Below are 24,394 nucleotides of genomic sequence, written 5' to 3'. Positions count from 1 at the left end.
TTCTATTCTTACATTTCTAAGTTCCTTCTCATCATAAACACATTTCAAATATCTCAATATCACTAACTCATACTTCTCTTACCATATACATAATTTAAATTTAACATTTAATAATAAATAATTTGAATTATAGTAATATAATCGTACGTTGAGTATGTTTGTATTCAGTGGTATTACCATAATTCAAATTATAAATACTATAATAAATAATAGACATCAAACATGTAATAATATAAGTCATATGTGTTAATTATCCTTTAATTTCATATCTCGGCAATAGTCTTTCATTAAATGGCATCATATATCATCTATATTATCTTTAATCAATTCATGAACCTTCGGTTCAAGCTTTCAATCTCATATCTCTATTTCAGTTCACAATTCACATTTCTTTTCATAATTCCACTTTTTCACACTTTCTATAGTTTAATCGATCAAATTCACAATTTTCCAATTTTGCCCTTATTTTCTTGGTGATTTCATGCTCTTGCCGTCCAGCCCAAATATACCTTGGGTCTATTTTCCTTTTAAACCCTCTTTCTTTTATCATTTAAGCTATTTAATCATTTCTCACAATTTTGCATTTGATACAATTTAGTCCTTTTTGTTCAATTAGCTATCAGTACTTTAAAATTTCTTGACGAAACTTTAATACTAACTTATTAACACTCCACAAATATTTATAAAAATATTTATGGCTCGATTTAAAATTCCCGAGGTCTCGATACCTCGTTTTCAATTCTAATTATTTTAATATATATATTTTTTGTACATTTCACTATTTCAAAATTTTTCCTAACTTCACATTTAACTTATACTCACTAAATTAATAATATTTCCTACTCATTTTTTGGATTTAGTGATCTCGAATCACTGTTCTGACACAATTGAAAATTAGGCTGTTACAACCCGCGAACCTTATCCTTACAGTGGGATTACCAGTCCAGGCTAAATCCCCTGTAATATAAACTCATAGAGTATTGTTGGGATATGAAATTAAAGGATAATTAACACATATGACTAATATTGTTACATTTTTGATGTCTATTATTTATTATAGTATTTATAATTTGAATTATGGTAATACCACTGAGTATAAACATACTCAACGTACGATTATATTACTATAATTCAAATTATTTATTATTAAATGTTAAATTTAAATTATGTATATGGTAAGAGAAGTATGAGTTAGTGATATTGAGATATTTGAAATGTGTTTATGATGAGAAGGAACTTAGAAATGTAAGAATAGAAGTTCATGATATGTATGTGACAATGTACGAAATGAGATAATCAAAAGTTGAGAAATGATGAAACGTGAATGAAATGAAAGTTTATATTGTGATAAACTTATTTATGTTTGTGTGGCATTCATATGATATTATGTGTCTGACTTGTTTGGTTAAGTAAATGCTATAAGTAAATTTACTCAAAATTCATGGAATGTATGTTTAAGTACACTAGTTTGAAATGGATAATTGAAAAGTTCGTGTAACATAATCATGTATGTTAATTTGTTTGAAGTGAATTATGTAATTGTGATGATATGATGTTGATGATAAACGCTAAGTTATATGTGTGTATTTATGAGAACTCAGTTAGAGGCTGTTATAGGAAAAGCTCACCAAATGCAGAATAAGACTCTGAAAGATGGCAAAACTTAGTAGAACATTCTGTGAGAGAAACTACGTCAAATGAACAAGTCAATTCCCATGAATTTGACTAGTTCATACGTGAGTCTTTGCCAACCTCACTTAGTCAACCATCCGAGATACGGGCTAGAAAAACTTGGAGTGTGGCAGAAAAGACTTGATTGATATAACTTGAGAGTTTGAGGGATGTGATTAGAACGTTTTAAAGTTTGAAGACCAATATAAAATGAAGGTCTTTAATTAGGATGTTTGGTGCAATTAAGGCTCTTATTTATAATTATTATATATAGGTTAAAATATTTATTATACATGGAAGGGCTTGCAAATTTAATGCCTTGTCTGTTTTTAAAATGTACTTACTTTTTTTTTCCTAAGTGCATATTTCAGGCATTGAATTTTTGTTCAAATTTTTTTTCTATTTTTAGCATGCCTTCAAATAACTCTACTTTAAAAATATTTTATTTATCAAATAGTATCTACACATCAATTATGATTTTTTTTTTAAAAATTAACTTAATTTGTTTGTAACAATTTTCAAATTTGATAAGAAATAATAGAATTATTTAAAACAACAATCCCGTGGTATATATAAATTTGATGGCGGGCGATGACGATGAAGGGTATATAATAAATTAGCTAGGGCATCTCTATCTTGTTCCCTAGAGAGAGAAAGGAGAGACCAGTTGGAATCAGTCTCAGCCTTTTATTTGTGATGTAAGAAAATTAGAAATGCATGCAGTACTATCATAGAATAATATCATATGGATGCCATACTTGTTTGGAGGTAGAAATTATAACAGCTCGTGGTGCCAAAACTGAAATGAAGTTAAAATATTTTAGCATCCATGAATTAATGTAGGGTTAGATTAATATGAGAAAAGCAGGGAGAATCTATGTGTAAGAATAATAACAGTAAAGGATAACATATACATATATATGTATATACATATATATGGACAACTAGATTTGAAAGAGTGATTAAGAGAGGAATGAATGAATTAAGAATATGTGATAGAAAAGAAAGGGGCACTAGAGCTACTCTATATGAAGATTAATATATGCAAGTTGGGGAGGCAGAAAGGGGTGCTCGCACAAAAAGCTTTGGGCTCCACTTCCTCTCATCCCATACTCTATATATCTCAGTGCTCTCTGCTAATCATCTCTCTTTCATAATCATCAACTGAAAATTACATAATTAATTAGTTTTTTTTTTTAAAAAGGGGAAGAAAGTGAGTGAAAGAATATATGTATATATATTATAGACAAAGACATTGGTGAGGAGCATCTAAGTTTCCTGAATTTAATCCCCACCCTTTGAATGAAATTTTTTAGTATAATAAAATAAAAATGCAATGATACAATGGTCATATCGAATTTCGGCGATACGAATGTTGAAAATTACAGTAAAGAAATGAACATATAGCAGTGTAGGGGGGAATAAAAGAATCGATTGACGCCTTTGCCTTTACAAAGAAAGGAACCATTTCTTGCTTTCGTTTTTTTGAGTTCCCTCGAAAATCTTAAACAAATTCATTTCACCTCAGCTTTTTTTTCTTTTTGTTGCAAAGCAAAACCCACCCTTCTTCTTTAATTTGCAATTATTATATCTTTGTATAGCATAATTCTGTCTCACGCCATAGCTATCTAGCAGTGTGTATATATATATATATAAAAGTCCCTAACAGATGTATGGATATCCCGTGCCCCGTGAATGTAACGCAGCATCTGCATTGAGACCTTTAGCTTTGACTGATCTATAAAACTCAGTATCGTTTGCCGACAGAGAAAAAGGAAATGAAAACACGATCGACCCTGATTCAAAACTATAACGAAAATTCTATTCCTTTTCTTAGGGTTGAGAATCCCAGAGATGCCATCAATTGCTTTATTTCTTAAGCAGCCAGTACGGATATATAATTTATAAAAACGCAAACACTAGATCGTATTCGTAGCTTTCATCTGTAGTGTACAATGTACGAAATATCATCCCTTATAACCTCTTTTACATTTGCAGACAAAGCTAGCAAGGAGCTTTAACACTATTGCTGCCACGACTCCTCTTTATCTTTTCGACACAATTCTCGAGAGATTTGCATTTTGCAAGAATCAAGGTCACACTCATGATGTATCCAGCTTTGAAACCAAATTCCCATGAAGATTCGACTCTAATATATACGAGATAATGCATAATAAAAGTACCAATTAACAAAGACAAAGTGAAATGCCAACATTCTCAGTTTATTAAAATTTAATATTGCATACACAAGACGACACACAGCTGATATTTACGACAAGACTCGCTGATTAAACTTTGACTGTGATAAATATTTGGTGGGGGAAGCACATATTTTTTTTATTTTGTTTTTACATTTTCATTTCTCTCTTATGCATAAACATATAGAACCATATGCTATTTTTTTTCCTAAAAGAACATAAATATAATATAACACAATAATAGCTTCTTCTTCTTCTTTTTTTATCTAGAATAAATTTTGCTGCAACTTAAAAGAAACAAAGATAAAGACTAGAAGGAAAAATTAGAAATAATTGCGGGTAAAATCACTTTTTTATTAAGCTGAAGTGTTGTTTAAATACATGAAAAAAATTAATAACTACATCCTAGAATCAAGCAACTATCATATTTTAAGATCAATAAACTCCTAAAATCAACAACAATAATGAAACAGTTTAAAAAATGAGAAAAAATCAATAAAATTTGTTTTGACCAAATCTTGTAGCAACATTTTTTTGCATTTCCGGAATGTAGTTTGTGAAATTCACACGATTTGGCACATGGCCGTATGGTTCACACGGCCGTGTGTCCAGTTCGTGTGGAATGGCATAGCCTGTGTGGCTCCTGAAACTTGCTTTGATTTTCGCTCGTTTGTTGCTCCTTGTGCTCTCAAATGCTCTCCTAAGTATAGAAACATAAATTTAAAGGATTAAAAGCATAAAATTCATCATTTTAAATCGAATAAACGTCCAAAAACGCATTAAGAATTAAGCTAAAACATGTTACTTTTGACATTTATCAGTACTTTAAACCAATTGAACCTTCCTTCTACACTTCTCTAAGAGAAAATAACTTGATATTGAAGTGCTTCGTTTTCCCATGAAAAATAGGATTGTTAGATATAGAAATTGCAGCTTGATTATCAACGAACACTTTTGTGCATCCTTCTTGCTTTAGATTCAAATCCTTTAAAATTTTTCTTAACCACAAAGCTTGATTAATAGTAGCACTAACTGCAATAAATTCAGTTTCTGTTGTAGATTGTGCCATCTTATTTTGCACCATGAGAACACACCCGAACCAAACTTGAAACAATAACTTGAAGTACTTTTCTAATCATCAAGTAAACCTCCCAAATCACTATCTGAATATCCTTGCAAAGCATAATCTTGATTTGTATAAAATCTGATTCCATAATCTAGTGTCCATTTCACATATCTAAGGAATCTTTTAGCAATTGTAAGATGTGTTTCAATTGCACAATTCATAAATTTGGATAATAGACTTACAAGATATCAAGCCTTGTAGCCATTAGATACATCAAGCAACCAACTAGATTTCTGTAGAAGGTTTCATCGACTTTTTCAGCTTCAACTTCTTTGCTCAACTTCTACTTTTGACACATTGGAGTATCTACGCTTTTGCATTTGTCTATTCTGAATTATTCATAATTTCCTTAGCATACTTCTTCTAAAAAAATGAACACTTCTTCATTTTTCTGCTTTATTTTCATTCCTAGAAAGTAAGCCATTTCTTCCAAATATGTCATCTCGAAAGTTTGCTCCATATTTTCTTTGAACCTTTTCATAAGTTCTTCATTACTTCCTGTGACTAGCAAATCATCCACATATAAAGAAACAACGACAAAATTGATTTCATCACCTTTGATGTAGAGGGTAACTTCATTGAGACTTCTTTTGAATTCCAATTGCATTAAATGCTCAACAATTCTGTTGTACCTCATTCTTGGCATTTGTTTTAGGCCATACAAGGCCTTCTTTAACAAGGACACATAATCTTCTTGCCCTTTCACAACAAAACTATCAGGTTGCTCAACATAAATTTATTTCTCTGAGAAGCCATTCAAGAATATTGTTGATTTAACATCAAGGTGATAGATTTTCCAACCCTTTTGTTTAGCTACCACAAGCAACAACATGATTGTATCTAGTCTAACAACAAGAGTGGAAGTGTCGGGAAAATCAACACAAAAAATTTGAGCATAACCTTTTGACAACAAACCTAGCTTTATGCTTGTTGATTGAGCTATCGGGATTCAGCTTGGTTCTAAATATCCACTTCAATCCAATCACTTTTCTATCTACAGGTCTTTTTACCAACTTCCATGTTTCAAATTTTTCGATCATTATGAGTGTTAGAAAATGTGCTCATATTGTAGTAAATATGTAATTATTTTCTATGTATTTGAACAATTGATAAATAAATAAATTTAATTTCACATTTCGCTACTATAACTTTTGTGTTTGTTTTTTATATTTTGCATATATAGCAAAATTGTGACAAACAAATATTAATTCATTAATTGTTTAAGTTCAAACTAGTGATAAATGGCACTGTAAGAATGTTTACATTACAAGTGAGACAACTTAATTAAGTAAATAATCTAAACAAGCCAGTAATTCTGTAAAAAAATAAAAGTGAGCATATATTCAAATACTCATAACGGTTATTATGTTGTCTCCTTGATAAAAAGTTTGTAATTTGATCCAAAGTGTAATATCTAAAAGATAAACCTGGTAAACAAAGCCACACTAACACTTTGGATGGATTCGTCTCCTTGGTTGAGAAATTCCTAGACCAAGGCCGCATTGTTAAGTAATGCCCATAAATCACCGAGTAACCCCTTGTAAGCACCCCGTCAAAATCATCTTTGTTGTTAAGCTTTTTTAGGAAATAATCGGTCTAAGACAGTCAACTGGAAATCGCCTACCAAATTCCACAACAATTTTAATCTCCTCTGTAAAGCACAAGAATCTATAGTCCTCCCCAAGAGTCAGACCGCCATAGAGTTTGCCATGTTCTGATCAATGAGGTTATGTATACATTTTGAGAAGCTAATCTCTATGCATGGACCATCCTTAACCATTTTGACATCTCCTTCTTCCAAGACAAAATACCAAAATTTCCCATCATTCACTCCCCATCAACATATCTTAAAAAGACATTTTTGGCACCCCCAAACACCCGTCAACTCCATCCCTCTGAACGGGTTCCTTCGTGGGATCATCCGTATCTTTATTCCACACCTTCTTTGTTGCCCTCCACAATTCCATTGGAATAGCAGACGAGAGAGACTCCGAAGGATCTATCATATGATTGTTTGTATCTTTAATTAAAAACATAATTTTCATTTGCATTATTGGAATTAATGATATTTTAATGTTTTCATTGATTTATTAAAATTAATTCCATTTTGCAATCGGAAACCAAATGCCTTACAACTTAAAACGATAAAAAAAAAGTAATCTTATTATTATTGTTTATTTTTCCCTCTCGTCTCTTTCGAATTCGGAATGGTTTAAACCTATATTCCAAGTACGTGAAAAACTCTTCTTCTACTGACCTTAGTCGTCTGAAAATTTCTTATGTTTCCAGTTTAATCGCCATTGTTGGCCATCGCTTCTTTGCCTTTTTTTTCCCTCGTGTCAATCATGTCCTCACCATGGGGAGACCTTTTCTCAAATTCAAATCTTATTTTTATTTCATGTCCAAATGTGATCCGTACATATTTGGTCTTGTAGGAGACCAATAGGACATTGATGTAAAAGGAATTTTTCCCGTTCCATTGTGTATAGTGCTATTGCTTATGCTAAAAAACAAAAATCTAAAAGAAAAAGAAAATCAAAACCCAACAAAATAGTGAGCTTCTGTCTTTTAAAGCACTTGGACCTATGGCCTTTCCTATTTGGCAATCACTCCGTTTCTACATGCACCAAATCTGTGTACAGAGCATGTGCATATTAAAACAAGAGCAAAAAATCCAAAGACAGGCTCATTGACCTTAAGTGGCCCAGATGCAACTATTTGCAGCACTCTGCTTCATGATACAGAGATAATGGCTAGTTATAGTGATCTAAAATGATACTAGCTAGCATGGGCACGCTTATACAGCTACCTCATGTACCACATGCCATAATTTGATCTCAGCTGGGCATACATCCAAGGTTACCCTACTAAATAATAACTGCGATGATGATGGTAAATAGTAGCTTAGTTAGGAAGAAGATTAGAGAGAGTGTGTCTATAAAATAATGGTTTAGAGTTTAGTATTAGAATAAATTAAGGGAAAGAAGGTGGGGTCCCACTCCCACCATAGTGAATTGAAGAGTAGCCCCTACATTAAAGTGCTTTAGCGCACAGGAGAATCCTCGATCGTTTCTATCGCTTTCCAACTATATGGAATGTGTGTGTATATATATTTATATGCTCTCCAGTTCACTTTGGGAAGCCAAGTTAAAAGGAAGTTGTTAACTTCTCTCTCCCTACCCATCATCCCCCCAGGCCCCAGCTACGTTAGCGCCGTCACCTTCCGCCAAAAACAATCAATAATATCTCTTCATTGATTTAGCCATGCCTCTTAACTTGATAGCAACGAAACCAGAACATGGCATGAGTAGTGGCCCATTGGAGGCTCTGTCAGAGACGCCTGAGCCCCACAACAGTGCTATGCTTGCGTTTCCAATACAACGCAACTCACAACCTCCTGTCAGACTCACCACTATGTATCCTATAACTTTGAAGGTAAATCAAAGCCCTAATATCACATCGTCTATTCCCTACTATTCTTACTATGCTAGTTCATGCAATTTGTGACTCTTTTCACAGTTTGAAGAGATCGTGTACAAGGTGAAGTTGGAGCAGAAAGGATCATGCTGGGGTGGATGGATCACACGAGAAAAGACCATACTCAATGGCATCTCAGGTGTTGTTTATCCAGGAGAAATACTAGCAATGTTGGGTCCATCAGGAAGTGGTAAAACCACCCTCCTTACTGCTCTTGGAGGCCGCCTCACTGGCAAGCTATCCGGAAAGATCACATACAATGGTCAGCCATTTTGTGGTGCCATAAAGCGAAGAGCAGGATTCGTGGCTCAGGATGATGTTTTGTACCCTCATCTCACGGTGACCGAGACCCTTTTATTCACTGCACTGTTAAGGCTGCCCAACAGCTTGAGCCGAGATGAGAAAGTCCAACATGTGGAGAGAGTTATCGCTGAGCTGGGACTAACGAGATGCCGAAACAGCATGATTGGAGGGCCATTATTTAGAGGAATATCGGGTGGGGAGAAGAAGAGAGTTAGCATAGGCCAGGAAATGCTAATCAATCCAAGTTTACTTTTGCTAGATGAGCCCACCTCAGGTTTGGACTCAACCACAGCACAACGGATCTTGACCACAATCAAACGCCTGGCTAGTGGGGGCAGAACTGTAGTCACCACCATTCATCAGCCCTCTAGTCGACTCTATCACATGTTTGACAAGGTTGTTTTGCTCTCTGAGGGCTGCCCCATCTACTACGGTTCAGCATCTGCAGCCCTGGAATATTTTTCCTCCATTGGATTTTCTACATCCATGACTGTCAATCCAGCTGATCTCTTACTTGATCTTGCTAACGGTAATTTTCAGCTCTGCTTCTTCTTCTTTTTTTCATTCGTATAGAAAGACCAATGAGGAATGGAACGCTTTGAGTTCTTCTGTTTACTTTTTCTTTCTTTCATGCTGTTCTACTCTACCCTTAGATGGCTTTACAAAAAATGGTGCCGCCACATGGAGTCTGCTCTGTCAAAGATCCACTCTTCATACTTCCTTCGTATAGTCGAAAAGCTTAACTATTAAAATAAAAATTATATATATATATAAAAGAGTTTCAGTGCATAAATATATTCGCTCTTATATTTCAAATTTCAATTAAACACATTAGTCGGCATTCAGAATAAAAATAATGAATTCAAATATATCCATGTATATTAGAAGCAAAATTACCATGTATATTGGCGATCAGGTAATGAATTCTACTTGGTGAACAATATTGATTGCTGTTCACTGCAGGAATCGGACCTGATTTTATACACTCAGTGGAGCAAGTTGAGAGTACAGAACAAGAACAGAAATCGGTGAAAGATGCTCTTATATCTGCCTACGAGAAAAACATTTCCACAAGACTGAAAGCCGAGCTTTGCAATTCAGATGTCAATAGCGGCATGAATGCAAAAGAGCCATCTGCAAGTAATTTTCTCTGGAATCCATCAACTTCCCTTAATTACTCTTTAGTTTTGAGTTGTACATCATATGCTTATTTATGATGCATTGATTAATGCAGGGAATGACAAATCAGAACAGTGGTGCACAAGTTGGTGGCATCAGTTCAAGGTGCTGCTCCAAAGAGGGGTAAGAGAAAGGAGGTACGAAGCCTTCAACAGGCTAAGAATTTTCCAAGTCATCAGTGTGGCCGTACTGGGTGGACTACTATGGTGGCATACCCCAGCTTCTCACATCTCTGACCGCGTAAGAGCTCTTCTTTTTCAATCAACACACTAATTGAGTAGTAGTATATCACAATGAATCTAAACAAAGGGTTTTGCATGTCATATAAACAGATAGCGCTGCTGTTTTTCTTCTCTGTCTTCTGGGGATTCTATCCACTCTACAATGCGGTATTCACATTTCCACAAGAAAGAAGAATGCTAATCAAGGAACGATCATCTGGGATGTACCGCCTTTCATCTTACTTCCTGGCTAGAACATTCGGTGATCTACCACTGGAGCTTGCGCTTCCCACAGCCTTCGTCTTCATAATCTATTGGATGGGTGGTCTTAAACCTGACCCTGTTACCTTCATCTTATCCCTGCTAGTGGTGCTTTACAATGTGCTGGTCTCTCAAAGTCTGGGTTTAGCCATTGGGGCTATTCTCATGGACGTTAAACAGGCCACCACATTAGCTTCTGTAACAACTCTTGTTTTCCTCATAGCTGGGGGATACTATGTTCAACAAATCCCGGCTTTCATAGTGTGGCTAAAGTACTTGAGTTATAGCTACTATTGCTACAAGCTTCTGCTTGGAGTTCAGTACAGAGAGGATGATTATTACGAGTGCTCAAAGGGAGTGTGGTGTAGGGTTGGGGATCTTCCTGCCATCAAATCAATGGGTCTGAGTCACATGTGGATAGATGTGTCTATTATGGCACTCATGCTGGTCGGCTATCGACTCATCGCTTATATGGCTCTTCATCGAGTGCGGTTGAGGTAAATTCAGACGGAACTGTTGGAAGAGTTTTGATCATCATCATCATCATCATCATCATCATCATCCCTTTGAGACCATATGTATCACTTTTTTTAAAAAAAAAAATCTTTTTGGCCATAGTTTTAGGTAATTTGAGATTGGCATTCAAACTATTTTAAATAAATTGAATGTCGAATATATGTGAATGTGATCAGAGAGCGGGAAAGGAAAACACATGCCGTCCACAATTGCATTAAAGAAAACAAGCCCCACATCCTTACGTACTAATTTAATTTTATTCAGAGCCCAAAAGGAGTAATTTAGGGAACATAGGATGGTGATGACTGACGGAAAAGACTGGAGTTAATCACAGCCTAATAAAGCACTCTTATCTGCCTCTACAAAAGAAGCCAACTCTCTTATATTATTAATTAATAAATGAAAGAAACATGGAAGGCTATGTGTGGCCGAAGTGATGTGATAGTTTATTAAGTAAAACTATTTAACTGATTTCAAATAAATAAATCTGTTAATTAACAGCCATGGCAGAAGAAAATGGACTAATTCAAAGTGAGAAAGTCAATTACAAGCTTATAACTGTATTGACAGACACCTTTTATGATGTCTCCTAGGAGCATATTCCCTAATCCCAGGGGTGGTACATCAGCCAGGCCTGGCTCCTGATTATGTTTGAATTTCGCAAGAAAATCTGCACAGTGTTGACCTCACCTTATATATGCCTGGAGACATCAGTTTCCATTTCGGCTTCTTTTCCTGCCAACACTTTTTAACAATACTTTTCATTAATCGTCACAATGCCATTACTGGAGCCAATCCATATCCATGGATCACGAGCAACATCCAAATGAGATAAGCATGTACGTGCATTATGAAGCAAGTTATCCGCCCAAAATCTACCTTCACTTTTATTCCCATTTGACCGCCCAATGTGATTCTTAAACTCGATCGTTCCAGACATTGGATAGAAATTTTCAAGTGAAAGAGCATTTAGTTAGAGTCAATTCCATTTTGTATTTGAATCTCAAAACTCGAAACTATAAATTATTATAACCTGTTTGAAGTTGAAAACCTAATTTAAACACAAAGGGTTTTTTCCATTATAAATCTTCCTCAAATTTACCCCACCATTTTTAAGGGTGTGTTTGAATGAGGAAAATTTTAAGGTGCTATCCTTTTTAAAGGCATCATTTTAAAATGTTAGTGTTTATGATTATTTTGTTTGGATAAATATTCTTTTAAAAAAATTTAAGTAATTGAAATTCCATAAATTTTAAAAAATAATTATAAAATAAAAATAATGATATTACAATAAATAATATAAAAAATATGTAATATGAATATTATTACTTTGATAAAAATATATAAATATTTTTAATAATATGAAATATAAAAAATATATTGGAATTAAATAAAAATTACATTTGAATTTTATATTTTTTATTTTATAGTGGGATAATATTTTTTTTAAAAATTCTGAAAGATGAAATTTGAGCTACTCAAAACTCCTCCTTAAATTTCTTACAAAATTTAAAATTTTTTAAATATTTTTATCTAAATAAAGAAATTTATTTTTAAGATTTAAAAACCTTAATAAAAAAAATTCACATCCAAATGTCTTGTCCAAACACTCTGTAAAAGCATACAACATTTCTCACTTGATGAACCCCAAGTTCACTCAATCTTATTACAAACACCTTTCATTATGGGTTCTCTATATTACTCAAATTGTTTAAAATCAATCTCTCAATATTAATCTAAATTTCAAATAGTTGGTCCAATCTCCGAATAAAATGGAATTAATTTTTTCTATCATGCAAAAATAAACACAAACTAGTTGAGAACTAAAAAAATAGAGAAATTGTAGGAAATAATAAGAAGAATTAATGACACTAATAATAAAAATTACTACTAAAAACATAAAATAGTAATTAAATTAATAAATACTAATAATCACGAAAACTAATGAAAATTCTAATGTAAAATAATAGAATGAGTGATTAGTTTGATTATCATAAATCACTTCCCTAACAATGGGGCCATTTTTTCTTTTTTGGTGAAAAAAACAGGCAATTAATTACACAATAATTTCTAGAGCAAGACTGTCACTTGCTTTAACAACAAGAGGGATTACAAGCACCTCTCTTGAGATCTCTACAAACAACAATTTTATTAACCTCTCTAGGAATGTGCTGTAGAACCCAAAGTCCTACGTTCGTCAATAGTTAATAAATTTCACCTAGTTAAGGTAGAGTTCGAAACTGTCAAAGAAGAGTCTTGTATGACCTTGATCGCCTCTAAATTATCCGTTTGAATTATCGCTCTGGCATATCACCTATTTGGGATGAGAGCCAAATACGACCAAAACTTTAATAAACCGAAATAGGATATATAAATTTAAAAAAATAAATAAATATTCACTTCAAACTTTAAAATTTCATTATTCCCTAGATAACTACAAATACACGATGTGATTATTAAGTAATAATTACAACAAATAAAATGATGGAAAAATATTTTAGAGATGGAAACTACTCGCCGAACCTAACCCGAAGGCGTGACGGATAATGATTTCCAAACCCAAATGTGATTCCTAATCATACTTGACCCGAGTCTGATCGCTATTTCAAAATTGAAATATTGAATGGCCCACAAATGAAATGAGACCAATTATTCGGCTTTCGGTGCATAAGTTGGGCTAAAGTCGAAAAAGCCGTAGTGCATCAGGGTCATGGGCCCATGCCCAATCATTGCCATTTGTTTTAACTTTCAAAAACAAAACTTATTTTTTTATGGAATTTTCAAAAGAAAAAAAATACATTTTTAATTTTGATTATTTTGATCAAACGAAATTGCATTAACAAGAATGGGGTCTTTAGTTCATTCTTTTGCTAAACAGAAAATGGAAATATTAAAAGAAAATGAATAGGTGATTTTTGACTTTTTATTTTATTTTCTTAAAAGATGTTACTAAATATTTTTATTTTTAATAATTTAATAAAATAAAATGGATCATTTTGGGAATATTGTTCACACTACACGCGCATAAGCTAACGTGGCCTAATGAGCCAAGCCATATATATTTGGAAACATATATAACATTTTTCACGACCTTATTGGTTATTGAAATGTTTTATTTAAAAAGCTTACTATACATAATTAATACAATCAAATTAAGTAGCGATTTAATTTTTAATTTAAAAAAAAGCCAATTAATTTTAGAGCATGAAATAGTATATTACATTGTTTTTCATAATAAAATATAGAGGTGATCTACGCACTTCAGAATTTAGTGATAACATTTAAACATACAACTCAACATTTTCTTTTACTTCCATTGGTGGCATGGTTGACAACAACATTAACAATGGTACTGATCCCTTTGTTTTCAAGATAGGCGGCTATAACCATCATAAGATTGAATCACTTCTACCTGACAATAATTGTAAACCAAAATTTGCACAATTGTACATATATATATATATATATATGATATGTAGAATGAGATTAGTAAGAGACTTGGTAGCATGGGCAGGGATACTAACAGTAGTTCATTAGATCCTAATATTGTTGATGAGCTGTTAAAAATTAAGACGATCACAATCAATTAATGAAAATATTTAAGATGATATGAGGCAAATTTCAAACATATAATTATTCACATGTACATATCAAATTTATTAATATACGTAATAAGGATGAATGATGGTATAATTTACCAACTACATCAAAAGTTGTAGGATTTATAGTTGGCACTACAAATGAGTCAACAACTATGCAAGATGTTACAGAGGAACATAGAGGTGGTTTGCACCAAATGAGTTACACCCAAGTCTTATGTCCATGCAATACCCATTGTTGTTTTCATATAGAGAAGATGGATACCATACTGAAATTATGCACAAAGGTGCCGAATCTACCAGCTCTAAAAGGACAAAATTGACTCAACGTCAATGTTATGCTTATCTGCTTCATTGTAGAAAGAAAGAAGGTCACACTTTAATTGACAATGGTCGTTTGACTCAATAGTTTATGTGTAATGCTTTTACTTATGTTGAAGCGTAAATATTTTATTGAACGTTGAAGAATCAACCTAAATTAAGGGCATATATACTATAAAGGTTTGGAAGATGCAGTTGTTAGAGGTGATATATCTCCTTCATTTGCAGGAAAAAGAATTATCTTTCCTTCATCTATTATTGATATTTCAAAATATATGATAATTTCCTTTTATTATTGTATCTTAGAATATTAAAGTGTACATTACCAAAATGTGTGATGCAGAATGTTGGGATTGACCCGTATACGCAACAAACAAGTAACATAGAAAAGGTCAAACACATAAACATTTACGTGGAAAAGACAAATGAGGCTTCGACTTTTTATTAAAGAAATAAAAAAAATGAGAGTACAATATGAAAAAAATAAATCTAAATGTATTAAATGTATATTATCCAAATCACAAAACAAAGCCTTAACTCAGGAAATACTCTCACCAAAACTTATATGTGACTATATTTTAAGGGTAATATATATTTAAATATTCTGGTATATCAAAACATGAATACAAAGCCTTTAAAGGCTAAAACTAGATAATATTTTTAGAATAATCAAAATTAATTAAAGAATAAATAACAGAATTTAATTAGGAAAAGAAAATCCTAATTTAATAAGGAAATAAATACGACAAAACCCCACACATAAAGTTTAGCAAGGGGAGTGAATCTATTACTTTCATTGAATTAGAATTTAATTACAACTATTTAACTACATTTACTAAATTATTTATTTACTATTTATAAAAGAATTACTAATCTAATATATAACAGTTACGGTTTTAAATTATAATTATTAACAATATAATTAAACCATAAACACAATCAAAATAATTGTCTCTGAATATTTTATTTAAATGATTGTGTCTCGCAAGTGTATATTTATATCAATTGTAGGGGTAAGAAATCTAGTAACCATCTAAGGGAAAGAAGAGAAAATCGAAAAGATATTTTAACGCTATCAAGTATCGGATTCGTAACGTAACGTAAGCATAGAATTGGGTAGATTCGACCCGGAACCGGCCCATCGTACACATGCTTGGTTGCACGTGCCCGCTGCCCGCTTACCCTTGCATCTATCAATCCACCCATCTATCAGACGTTGTTCGGCCTTCTTAAAATATATAGAAAATCCAATCCCACCGTTGGCCGGCGAATTATCCCTCCGATCACCCTCCGGTCTGATCCATGACGTTGTCAGACGAAGAAGATGAGTTTTTGGCGAATTTCCTTGAATCCGAGCTCTCCGATGAGGTTCTCTTCCGTACCCCCTACTATTTTCTTTATCGATAATAACTTTATGCCTTTCTGATGAAATTGAATTCTGTTCCGGTTTTAGGAGGAGCCGGAAGCCAAGAGATTGCGCGTTGTGAAGGAAGATGAGGAAAAGGAGAAAGAAGACAAAGGAGGTGGGGCTTCTTCTTCGAATATGAATCCGAATCCGAATCCTGGCCAAGTGAAGAACAATAATAATAGGAACAATCCTAGGAGGATTGAGAGTGGTACTTTCAGCAAGATTCCACCTGAGTTATTTACTCAAATCCTCAAATTCCTCTCATCCGAGGTCCTTTTCTGTACTGTGTAAATTTCTTTTTTCCCTCTCAAATTCTCAGTTTCTGATTTTGTGTTTGTTATGTATAAATTTACAGGATCTTGTATCGTGCTCGATGGTGTGCAGTTTCCTGAATTATGCGGCATCTGACGAATCCTTATGGCGCCGACTGTGAGTATTTTATTGCATTTGATTTCTGATGTTCAAAGTCTCTTTTTTCTTTTTTGCTTTTTAGGTTTTAAATTTTGTTGATTATTGCTACTTGTTGGTCAAGCTATCTATTAATGCATAATTAAAGCATTCCTTGTTAACCAGCCACTAATGTAGCTGCTTAAGTCCTTGTTGACATCATGTCTCGGGTTCAAACCTGAACTACCTCATCCCCATAGCCCTCTGATAAAAAAGAGAAGGCTTTCCTTTGTAAGATAAATGGAATTTGAGTGATTGAAGGTTCATTTACACTTCCTTCTAGTGTCTAACTATGTCTAGGTTGCAAATTCATTGTTTGCTTTAGTTAATTTTGCAGATATCTATACGCATTGTTGTAGTGGTTTGAAGGTTTGCTTCTTTATCACATTTATGCTTGTTGGCATACCATACAATGCCAACAATATGTATGTATCTGTAGTAACCAATATCGACCCTTTCACTTGGTAAATTCTTGTTTTGCAACTTGAAGCAAAAAGTTTGAACTTCTTCAGGTATTGTATGCGATGGGGTTTGTTGCCTCCAACACAAATACGAGAATGTCCTTGGAAGAAGCTTTATATTCAGGTACTTTTGGTTTATACATATCAATTTAAGGTTCCTTTATGTTTTAGACTTTTATTTTATTAAAACCTCACATATCTATCCTGTGTAGGAAATCTTTATGATCACTCAGTGGGCATACTGCCCTCCCTGCATGCTAATTTTACCTGTGCTCATCAGCTCATGACTACTAATTAGTATGCCACTGGTTGCCATTTTAATCTATTTCATTGAACTTTGAGGGAATAACATGCATGTGTAGTCAGCTATTTGTATTGTACTAGAATTTGACTGGAGAAATTTATCTACTATCAGCTTTTAGCATAACATTGTTTACTGAGAATTTCAATCTGTGTACTTGTTGCGGTTAAATCAGCTGGTTCGCATGCTGCGTCTTTTCTCTATAACATTTTCAACTTTTATGGTAAAACATATTTTTCCTTCTCAGCGTGATGAAGAGGACATGATTGAACTTGTTAGGAACTGTCCATCTGAATTTAAAGAGTACTACATTCAAATGCAATCAGCTAAAAGAAGCCAAGCACCTCTTCCTTCTCAGGTAACAAGGTTTTACTGATTTTGGTCCATTAAAAAAGCGAAAGATGTCTTAGGTTCTCATGCAGTGATGACAATGTAGAGATAGCTTGTCATGGAGCCCTTATGTTCTGAAAATGTGTTTTTGAGTAATGAATATAATGAGAAATGTTCCTCAAAAACCATCTCCATTTCTGCATCAGGAATTTTTCATTTTGAATGCAATGACTAGCTTGAATAGAAATGTGCTTCCTGTTTCCTTGACCTACTGAAAGATCAAGTATTGCTTTATCCTTTAGAGGCATGCATCAAGATGCTTAATTCACTTTTCTTGAACTAGAACTGAAATGTGTTCTTTTGGCTGTTTTCTTCTGTGTGCGTGCGTGCACTTGTAAAGGTGAAGGATGACTCAATAATTCTTGACAAGACAGTTGCTGATCGGGTATCTATCTGGAAAAGTAGTCGCGGCATGACTGATAAGGTTGTCACTGACCATGCTTGTTCTGGAGAAACATGTACCTACTACCAAATAGGGGATGTATTTGTTTGTGAGAAGACTGGGCAGGTTCATGGTAGGAAACGTTTTAACTATTGCCAAATTATCATGGAACTTCAGTTTATGGTTTTTTATTCATCTTCTTTCTTGTCTCAGTATGTGACGATACTTGTCGAGAAGTCATTTTGGATCCCAACAATGAGCTTTTGGTCTGCACAATTTCAGGCCACTGTTTTGATAGGTTACTGTCACCATCCGAAATGGAATTGGAAGCTGTGAGTAAAAGTTCTCTTAACTATTTGTTATTTTTGCAAGGTTTCCATTAAAATTTTCAAGTCGTACGAAATTTTGGTTTTAGAAATATGATACATACTATTAAATTACGGCATGCTGTATTTATTTCATTTATCATCCATGAACAAGCTAGGCATCCTTTATTTGTGGTATATGTTGTGTCAGGGGGAAGGTTGTGACATGATCATCTTAAGCTTTTTTATTATTCATTTTCTAACACTAGTATGTCAAAAAAACTTGCAGGAACAGCAGCAAGCTGGTGGCACAGATGAAGCAGAACCATTCTTGGGATCTGGTCGCTTTGGTAATAAAAATTACTTGAATCTCAATCTTTCATGTAATCCCTGACAGATTTGATTGCATCTGGCATGTATCTCATTTTCATTTTATGATTCTGTGGCAGCACGAGCTTACTTATTAGGATACAACTGCGAGGATGAAAAGGAGCTGGAAGCTGCTTTGAGGTTTTGTTGATCCAAATCTTTTATTACTTTCTTGTAGGTGGGTATTAGTAAATGTCTCAGTTTGAGATTGATATGTGGATGCTCTTAAGTTTTGCTTTTATTGATTCTATAGTTGTACGAGATAGATAATTATAGTGGATAATGTATTTACTATCATGTAAAAAAAAAAAAAAAAACGTCCCCGGCTTGATCTTTTATTGTGCACAATGGCGCTGATTGGAATGAATCAAGGTATAACCATAGTCTTGTTTGGATCAAGGATGGCATTCAGGTAAAGCCTTCTTAACAATGTCGACTCTAAGATTCAAACTTGGTTCAAATGCTTGGAGAAGAAGTCCATTTTCATTTCTTATCTTGCAAATTTAAAGTTATATTATCTGATATATAAAAATATTATATATTTTTAAGAAGTGAATTCAGTCATTTTCAAACTTTCTATGGTAAAAGGTTTCGAGTTGGATAATGATAAATTTAGCTCGTGATTTTTTTACAACTTAAGTTATTTTAGCTAAAACTTAAGCTTTTAATTTTAGTTAAAATTATCAAATTTTATTTAAATATGTGAGGACTATTTTTAACCGCACTTTATTTGGCTTGAATTTTAAATTACATGGTAATGGTATCCATGTTTAAAAAAGTTCAAATTTAATGATATGATGTTAAAAATAAAAGGAAAAAACAAAGCTTAAGAAAACTGAGCTTGATGAAAACTGTAGTCTCCTACCTCAAAATCCCCTTCCCGCATTTCAATTTCCTGATTTTGTCTTTTGTTTTACACGACTGTTATGTCTGCGTTCAGCATGTAGCAATGGTTGTCACTCTTCTAGTGGAAATATTAGCTATTTCTTTAAAACTTAACGAATTTGATTAAAAGTAGAATGTTAGGGTTGGACATGACTTCTTGAATTGTTTGTTTATTTCTATGTTCCAATGGATGTTTAAATAGCTTTTTAGATAATGGCTTGGACATTACTTCAGAGTGGAGTGGAGTAGAGTTAGATATTGGTATTTTTTTACTTTTGATCTTCACCATTATTTTTTTTCTACAAGTAAATGATCCTCAAAGCATACATTGTTTCTTCCTAAATGACGGTGATCGAAATTGGCTATAAAAATTATTTGCGATCGACATGTTTTATCCCATAAGACTTATCTCTAAGTCATTTACTAAGTGATTAATTTTACTTGACTTAAAAGGAATTTTTTTTTTAAGATAAATGTCTCGGAGATAATTTTATATCTTCACAAATCCGCTAAAGGAGCTGCCTCATTTTTCTTATAAATAGGCAGCCTATTGACATGGTTGATACAACTTTTTGGGTAGTGCTAGTGTTGCATTTGCTAGTATTTTTGCTGCCGGTTTTTACTTGTATCTTACACTCATTTTATAGGCTTTATTAGAAAGTATTTAGACGGTTGTAAATGAGGTAATTTGAGTGGTTCTAACAAGTTGGGGTTGCAATGACTTCTTGTGTAAGAGTAGATTGAATTTTAGCTAATAAGTTACTAGATTAATTGTTGAATAAATCATTCATTAAGTGAGTCTTTACAGAATAAAATTAATATTATTTTCATACTAAGTTAACAAAGCTTGTATGCTTATCTTTCCATTTACTCTCCTTACTTGTTGTCTTTGTTCACTGTCTTGTTCAAATTTGTTTCTAGACATCTCTTGGTTCATTAGTTTGAACAAAAAGCAAACAGATTATTTTTCCAATTGCATGTACCTTTGTTTAAAGAAAAGAGTAGGAATAAAAAAGTGTAAAGATTAAATGCATTTCAAATTTTAATTTTGGTTAAAATGAAAGGAGATATATGATAAAGTAATTATTTGATTGAATTCAAATGAAAAGAAAAAAAAAATAAAGAAAAAGTGGGTATTTCATTTGACTAGGTTTTTTTTTTTGGCCAAAGAAAAATAAATTTATTTAGGTTAAATAACTTGTTAAATTCTTCATATTCACTTTTTTATAACATATTAATTTTATTAGTTACGCATTAAAAGCAACAACGTGAGAATCTCCTTAAATTTTGAATTTATAGTTAATGAACTAAAGTTATAAGATACATATTTGATTTAGCAATTGTGTCTATATTACAATTTTATTTTGTGTTTGTAAGACCTACAATTATCTCTCATTATCCTTTCATTTTTGGGTAAAGTACACCAATAGTCACTTAATTTTTGGATAATTGACAAAATAGTAACTCATGTTTCAATACAGTTACTCAACCTTCAAAAAATAACAAAAAGTCACCACTAACCAATTCCCGTTAAAGACGTAACAGAGCTACCATTTTCCGTTACAGACTTAACGGAACTGTTACTTTCCATCCCCCTATCATTGTTCTCTCATCCCTCCCCCTACTCTGATTCTCTCTCCCTCTCCCCTTTTTCTTCACCATCCCTCCTCCTCTGATTCTTTCTTTTCCATTTTACCACCTTGTGAATATAATATTCCTAGTGAGTGTTTTCATCAACAAATGCTAATCAAGAACAATGCATTAAGAAGTACTTTTGTTAGGAATGCTACTACCTTGCAATATTATCTCCATTTAAAATAAAAACATTTTGGAAGGCTTTCAAATTAAGATAAAACTAAAGTTATAAGTGTTAACTTTTTTTCTTAAAATTCAAAGAAAATAGATAATTAAATACTAATTGATTGAATTCGTAAGAAAAAGACAATGTTGGTGGAATTCTCAAAATAAATGGAGTTATTTTATAGTATATTTTTGAAGAAAATAAAAAGATTCATAAATTAATGTTTAAGGACACATTAGATTCAATGTGTTGTCTCTATATTAGTATCATTAATTACGCATTCAAACACTAACAATAATGTAAGAATCTCTTTCAATTTTAAAGATGTACATTTTGCCAAGTTCTCAAATTGAGATAACACTAAGGTTCCAAGTGTTAAAATGTAAGAAAAATAGATAAGAAGGTATTAATAGATTGAATTCAAAAGAAAAAGACAATGTTGGTGAAATTCTCAAAATAAATGGAGTTATTTTATAATATATTTTTGAACAAAATAAATGGCTTTATAAATTAAGGTGAAAAGGACATGTTAGATTTATTGTATTCTCTCTCTTGGTAAAGTATTATAGCATTAATTACGCATTCAAACTACAACGTAAGAATCTCCTTAAATTTTGAATATGTAGTTAATAAATTAAAGCTATAAAACCCAAATTTGAGTTAATGATTTTGTTCATACCACAATCTCGCCTTTTATTTGTAAGACCTACAATTCTATTTTTAGTTATCTTTAATGCCTCTCGGATGTTCAGTTAATTGTTTCTTTTCCCTGAATGAATGGTTATTTTAATTTTCCATTTGATTTGAGACATGTTTTACAATCATCTGTGATAGATCCCATTCCCCAACTTATTAGTCTTACTGAAATGCAAAAACTTCGCAAAATGCTTTTGTTTTCTTAAAGTTTTGGGGTCAAAATTTTTTGTAGAGGTTGAAATTAAATTGTAATTTTTACGATAATAAAAAGTGAAATTTCATCATTTTAATTATAATTTTTAAAAGATTAAATCAAATTTTTATTATTTTTTTGAGCAGTAAAGTGCAACTTTACCTTTACTAGTTTAAAATTTTAAAAGACCTAAATGAAAAAGTTTCTAGCTATGCCCCTGCTTTTCAACCAACTTTTCGTATTGTTTGCATTTTCACTTTTCACTTATCGAAGGTAAAATCCGACCCGTCAATTTTTAATATTTTTTATTTATAATATATAGTAAAATCATATATATATATGTGTGTGAATATATTGCCTATATTTATATGATACATACAGGAAAAAGTTATATACAACAAAATTATGCCCATGAATAAGTTATAAATATATACTTTTATAATATTAAATTAGAAAATCATGAATAAAAGAAGTGAGGTGGAGTGAAATCTATGAATATGGATGTTTTAAACATTCATGCAAACGCAAGGGCGGAAGTGATTATCTCCACATAAACTCTTATTTGTTTAATTGTTGATTGGATTAAAATGATTAACTTTTGTTTATGAGAAATTTGTTAATAAACAACTATTCTTTTGTTGAAATTTTTATAGCTTTTTTTTTTTGCTTCCCAACATGAAATGATTCATTTATTATTTTAAGATGCTGAGCTTTGAAGTTGCACGTTATGCTACATAGTAGTGTTTCATAATTCACTATTTTATCTATCACTATGTTTTTACTTTATTATTATTATTCTTTTCATTCAAAATCTCACAATTTTTGTCTTAATTTATGTAACAAGATTAGTTTTTGATCAATTGAGAAAAACATGGGAAAGAAGGGAAAGCATAAACATAAATATGGTCATGTTGGACACCATCATCATGGAGGATATCCACCAGGTGCATATGCTCCACCGCCCGGAGGGTATCCCCCTCCAGGAGGAGGATATCCTCCTGGAGGATACCCCCCACATGGGGGACACCCAGGATATCCACCACATGGAGGACATCTTCCTCCCGGAGGGTATCCCCCTCATGTAGGACACCATCCACATGGAGGATATCCCCCTCAGGGTTATCCTCCTCAAGGCTACCCGCAAGCAGGTTATCCTCCTGTTGTCCAACCAAGTGGTTATCCTCATGGTGCACACCCTCCATCTGGTTATCCTGGAACTTCTTATTCGGGTAAAATTTTTATTTAAAAATTAATATATAATTTTTTTCGTTGAAAAAGAAAATATTATGAAAATTACTAAATATATTTATAATTGTGCGTATTAGGGCATGGTGCTTATGGACAACACACCGGTAAAGTTAAGCATGGGAAGCACGGAAAATATAAAGGGAAGAAGGGAAAGAAACGCGGAATACTAGGCAAAAAGAAGTTGTGGTAATGATTTACAACTTTATATGTTAACTGAATGAATAATTGACACATTAAGTCTCTAGTTATGGTTTCTTTTAAATTCTATGGATAATTCGTACATTTTATTTGAGCTTGAGCTTTACTTAACATAGTATAACTATAGTATAGTATAGTATGTCATTTTTCCATAACAATAACACATGACGAAGTTGAATACTTACACATGATAATTATATATGAAAAAACTCAAATTTGAATACACAATGAGTTAAAACTTCAATCTTAACCAAAGATGAAAAAGTGTAGTTGATAATACAAATTCAAATTTTCTTACATTGCATCCAATAGTGAGCCAATGTTTATACTATGACTAAAAAGTACGGATATAACGTATTTACATGTTGATGCTATATCTTATAAAAAAATATATGTACTTATTTATCAAAACAAGTGTTGTAAAAAATATTTGACTCA

At 32.6% G+C, this 24,394-nt stretch overlaps 3 protein-coding genes across 3 annotated transcripts; all 3 read left to right on the top strand.

Annotated features, from left to right (window-relative positions):
* The first annotated feature begins 8,002 nt into the window (after nucleotides 1-8,002).
* Nucleotides 8,003-11,385, top strand: LOC107946823 (ABC transporter G family member 14). The gene is made up of 5 exons (XM_016881289.2): nucleotides 8,003-8,430; nucleotides 8,515-9,304; nucleotides 9,739-9,915; nucleotides 10,010-10,194; nucleotides 10,287-11,385. The coding sequence occupies exons 1-5, from the start codon at nucleotides 8,260-8,262 to the stop codon at nucleotides 10,935-10,937; spliced, it is 1,974 nt and encodes a 657-aa protein (XP_016736778.2). The 5' UTR covers nucleotides 8,003-8,259; the 3' UTR covers nucleotides 10,938-11,385.
* A 4,584-nt stretch (nucleotides 11,386-15,969) lies between these two features.
* Nucleotides 15,970-19,271, top strand: LOC107946824 (F-box protein SKIP31). The gene is made up of 9 exons (XM_016881290.2): nucleotides 15,970-16,240; nucleotides 16,326-16,550; nucleotides 16,636-16,709; nucleotides 17,240-17,312; nucleotides 17,737-17,847; nucleotides 18,220-18,394; nucleotides 18,475-18,593; nucleotides 18,856-18,916; nucleotides 19,016-19,271. Exons 1-9 carry the CDS (start codon nucleotides 16,175-16,177, stop codon nucleotides 19,084-19,086), a joined length of 975 nt encoding a protein of 324 aa, XP_016736779.2. The 5' UTR covers nucleotides 15,970-16,174; the 3' UTR covers nucleotides 19,087-19,271.
* A 3,031-nt stretch (nucleotides 19,272-22,302) lies between these two features.
* On the top strand, nucleotides 22,303-24,050 carry LOC107947638 (annexin A7). The gene is made up of 3 exons (XM_016882223.2): nucleotides 22,303-22,320; nucleotides 23,355-23,739; nucleotides 23,836-24,050. The coding sequence occupies exons 2-3, from the start codon at nucleotides 23,382-23,384 to the stop codon at nucleotides 23,946-23,948; spliced, it is 471 nt and encodes a 156-aa protein (XP_016737712.1). The 5' UTR covers nucleotides 22,303-22,320; nucleotides 23,355-23,381; the 3' UTR covers nucleotides 23,949-24,050.
* The last annotated feature ends 344 nt before the right edge of the window (nucleotides 24,051-24,394 follow it).

The sequence above is a fragment of the Gossypium hirsutum genome, chromosome A12 (assembly GCF_007990345.1).
Source record: "Gossypium hirsutum isolate 1008001.06 chromosome A12, Gossypium_hirsutum_v2.1, whole genome shotgun sequence".
Classification (NCBI taxonomy): domain Eukaryota; kingdom Viridiplantae; phylum Streptophyta; class Magnoliopsida; order Malvales; family Malvaceae; genus Gossypium; species Gossypium hirsutum.
The sequence above is the reverse complement of the archived record's forward strand: the minus strand, read 5'-3'. Positions and strand labels throughout refer to the sequence as shown.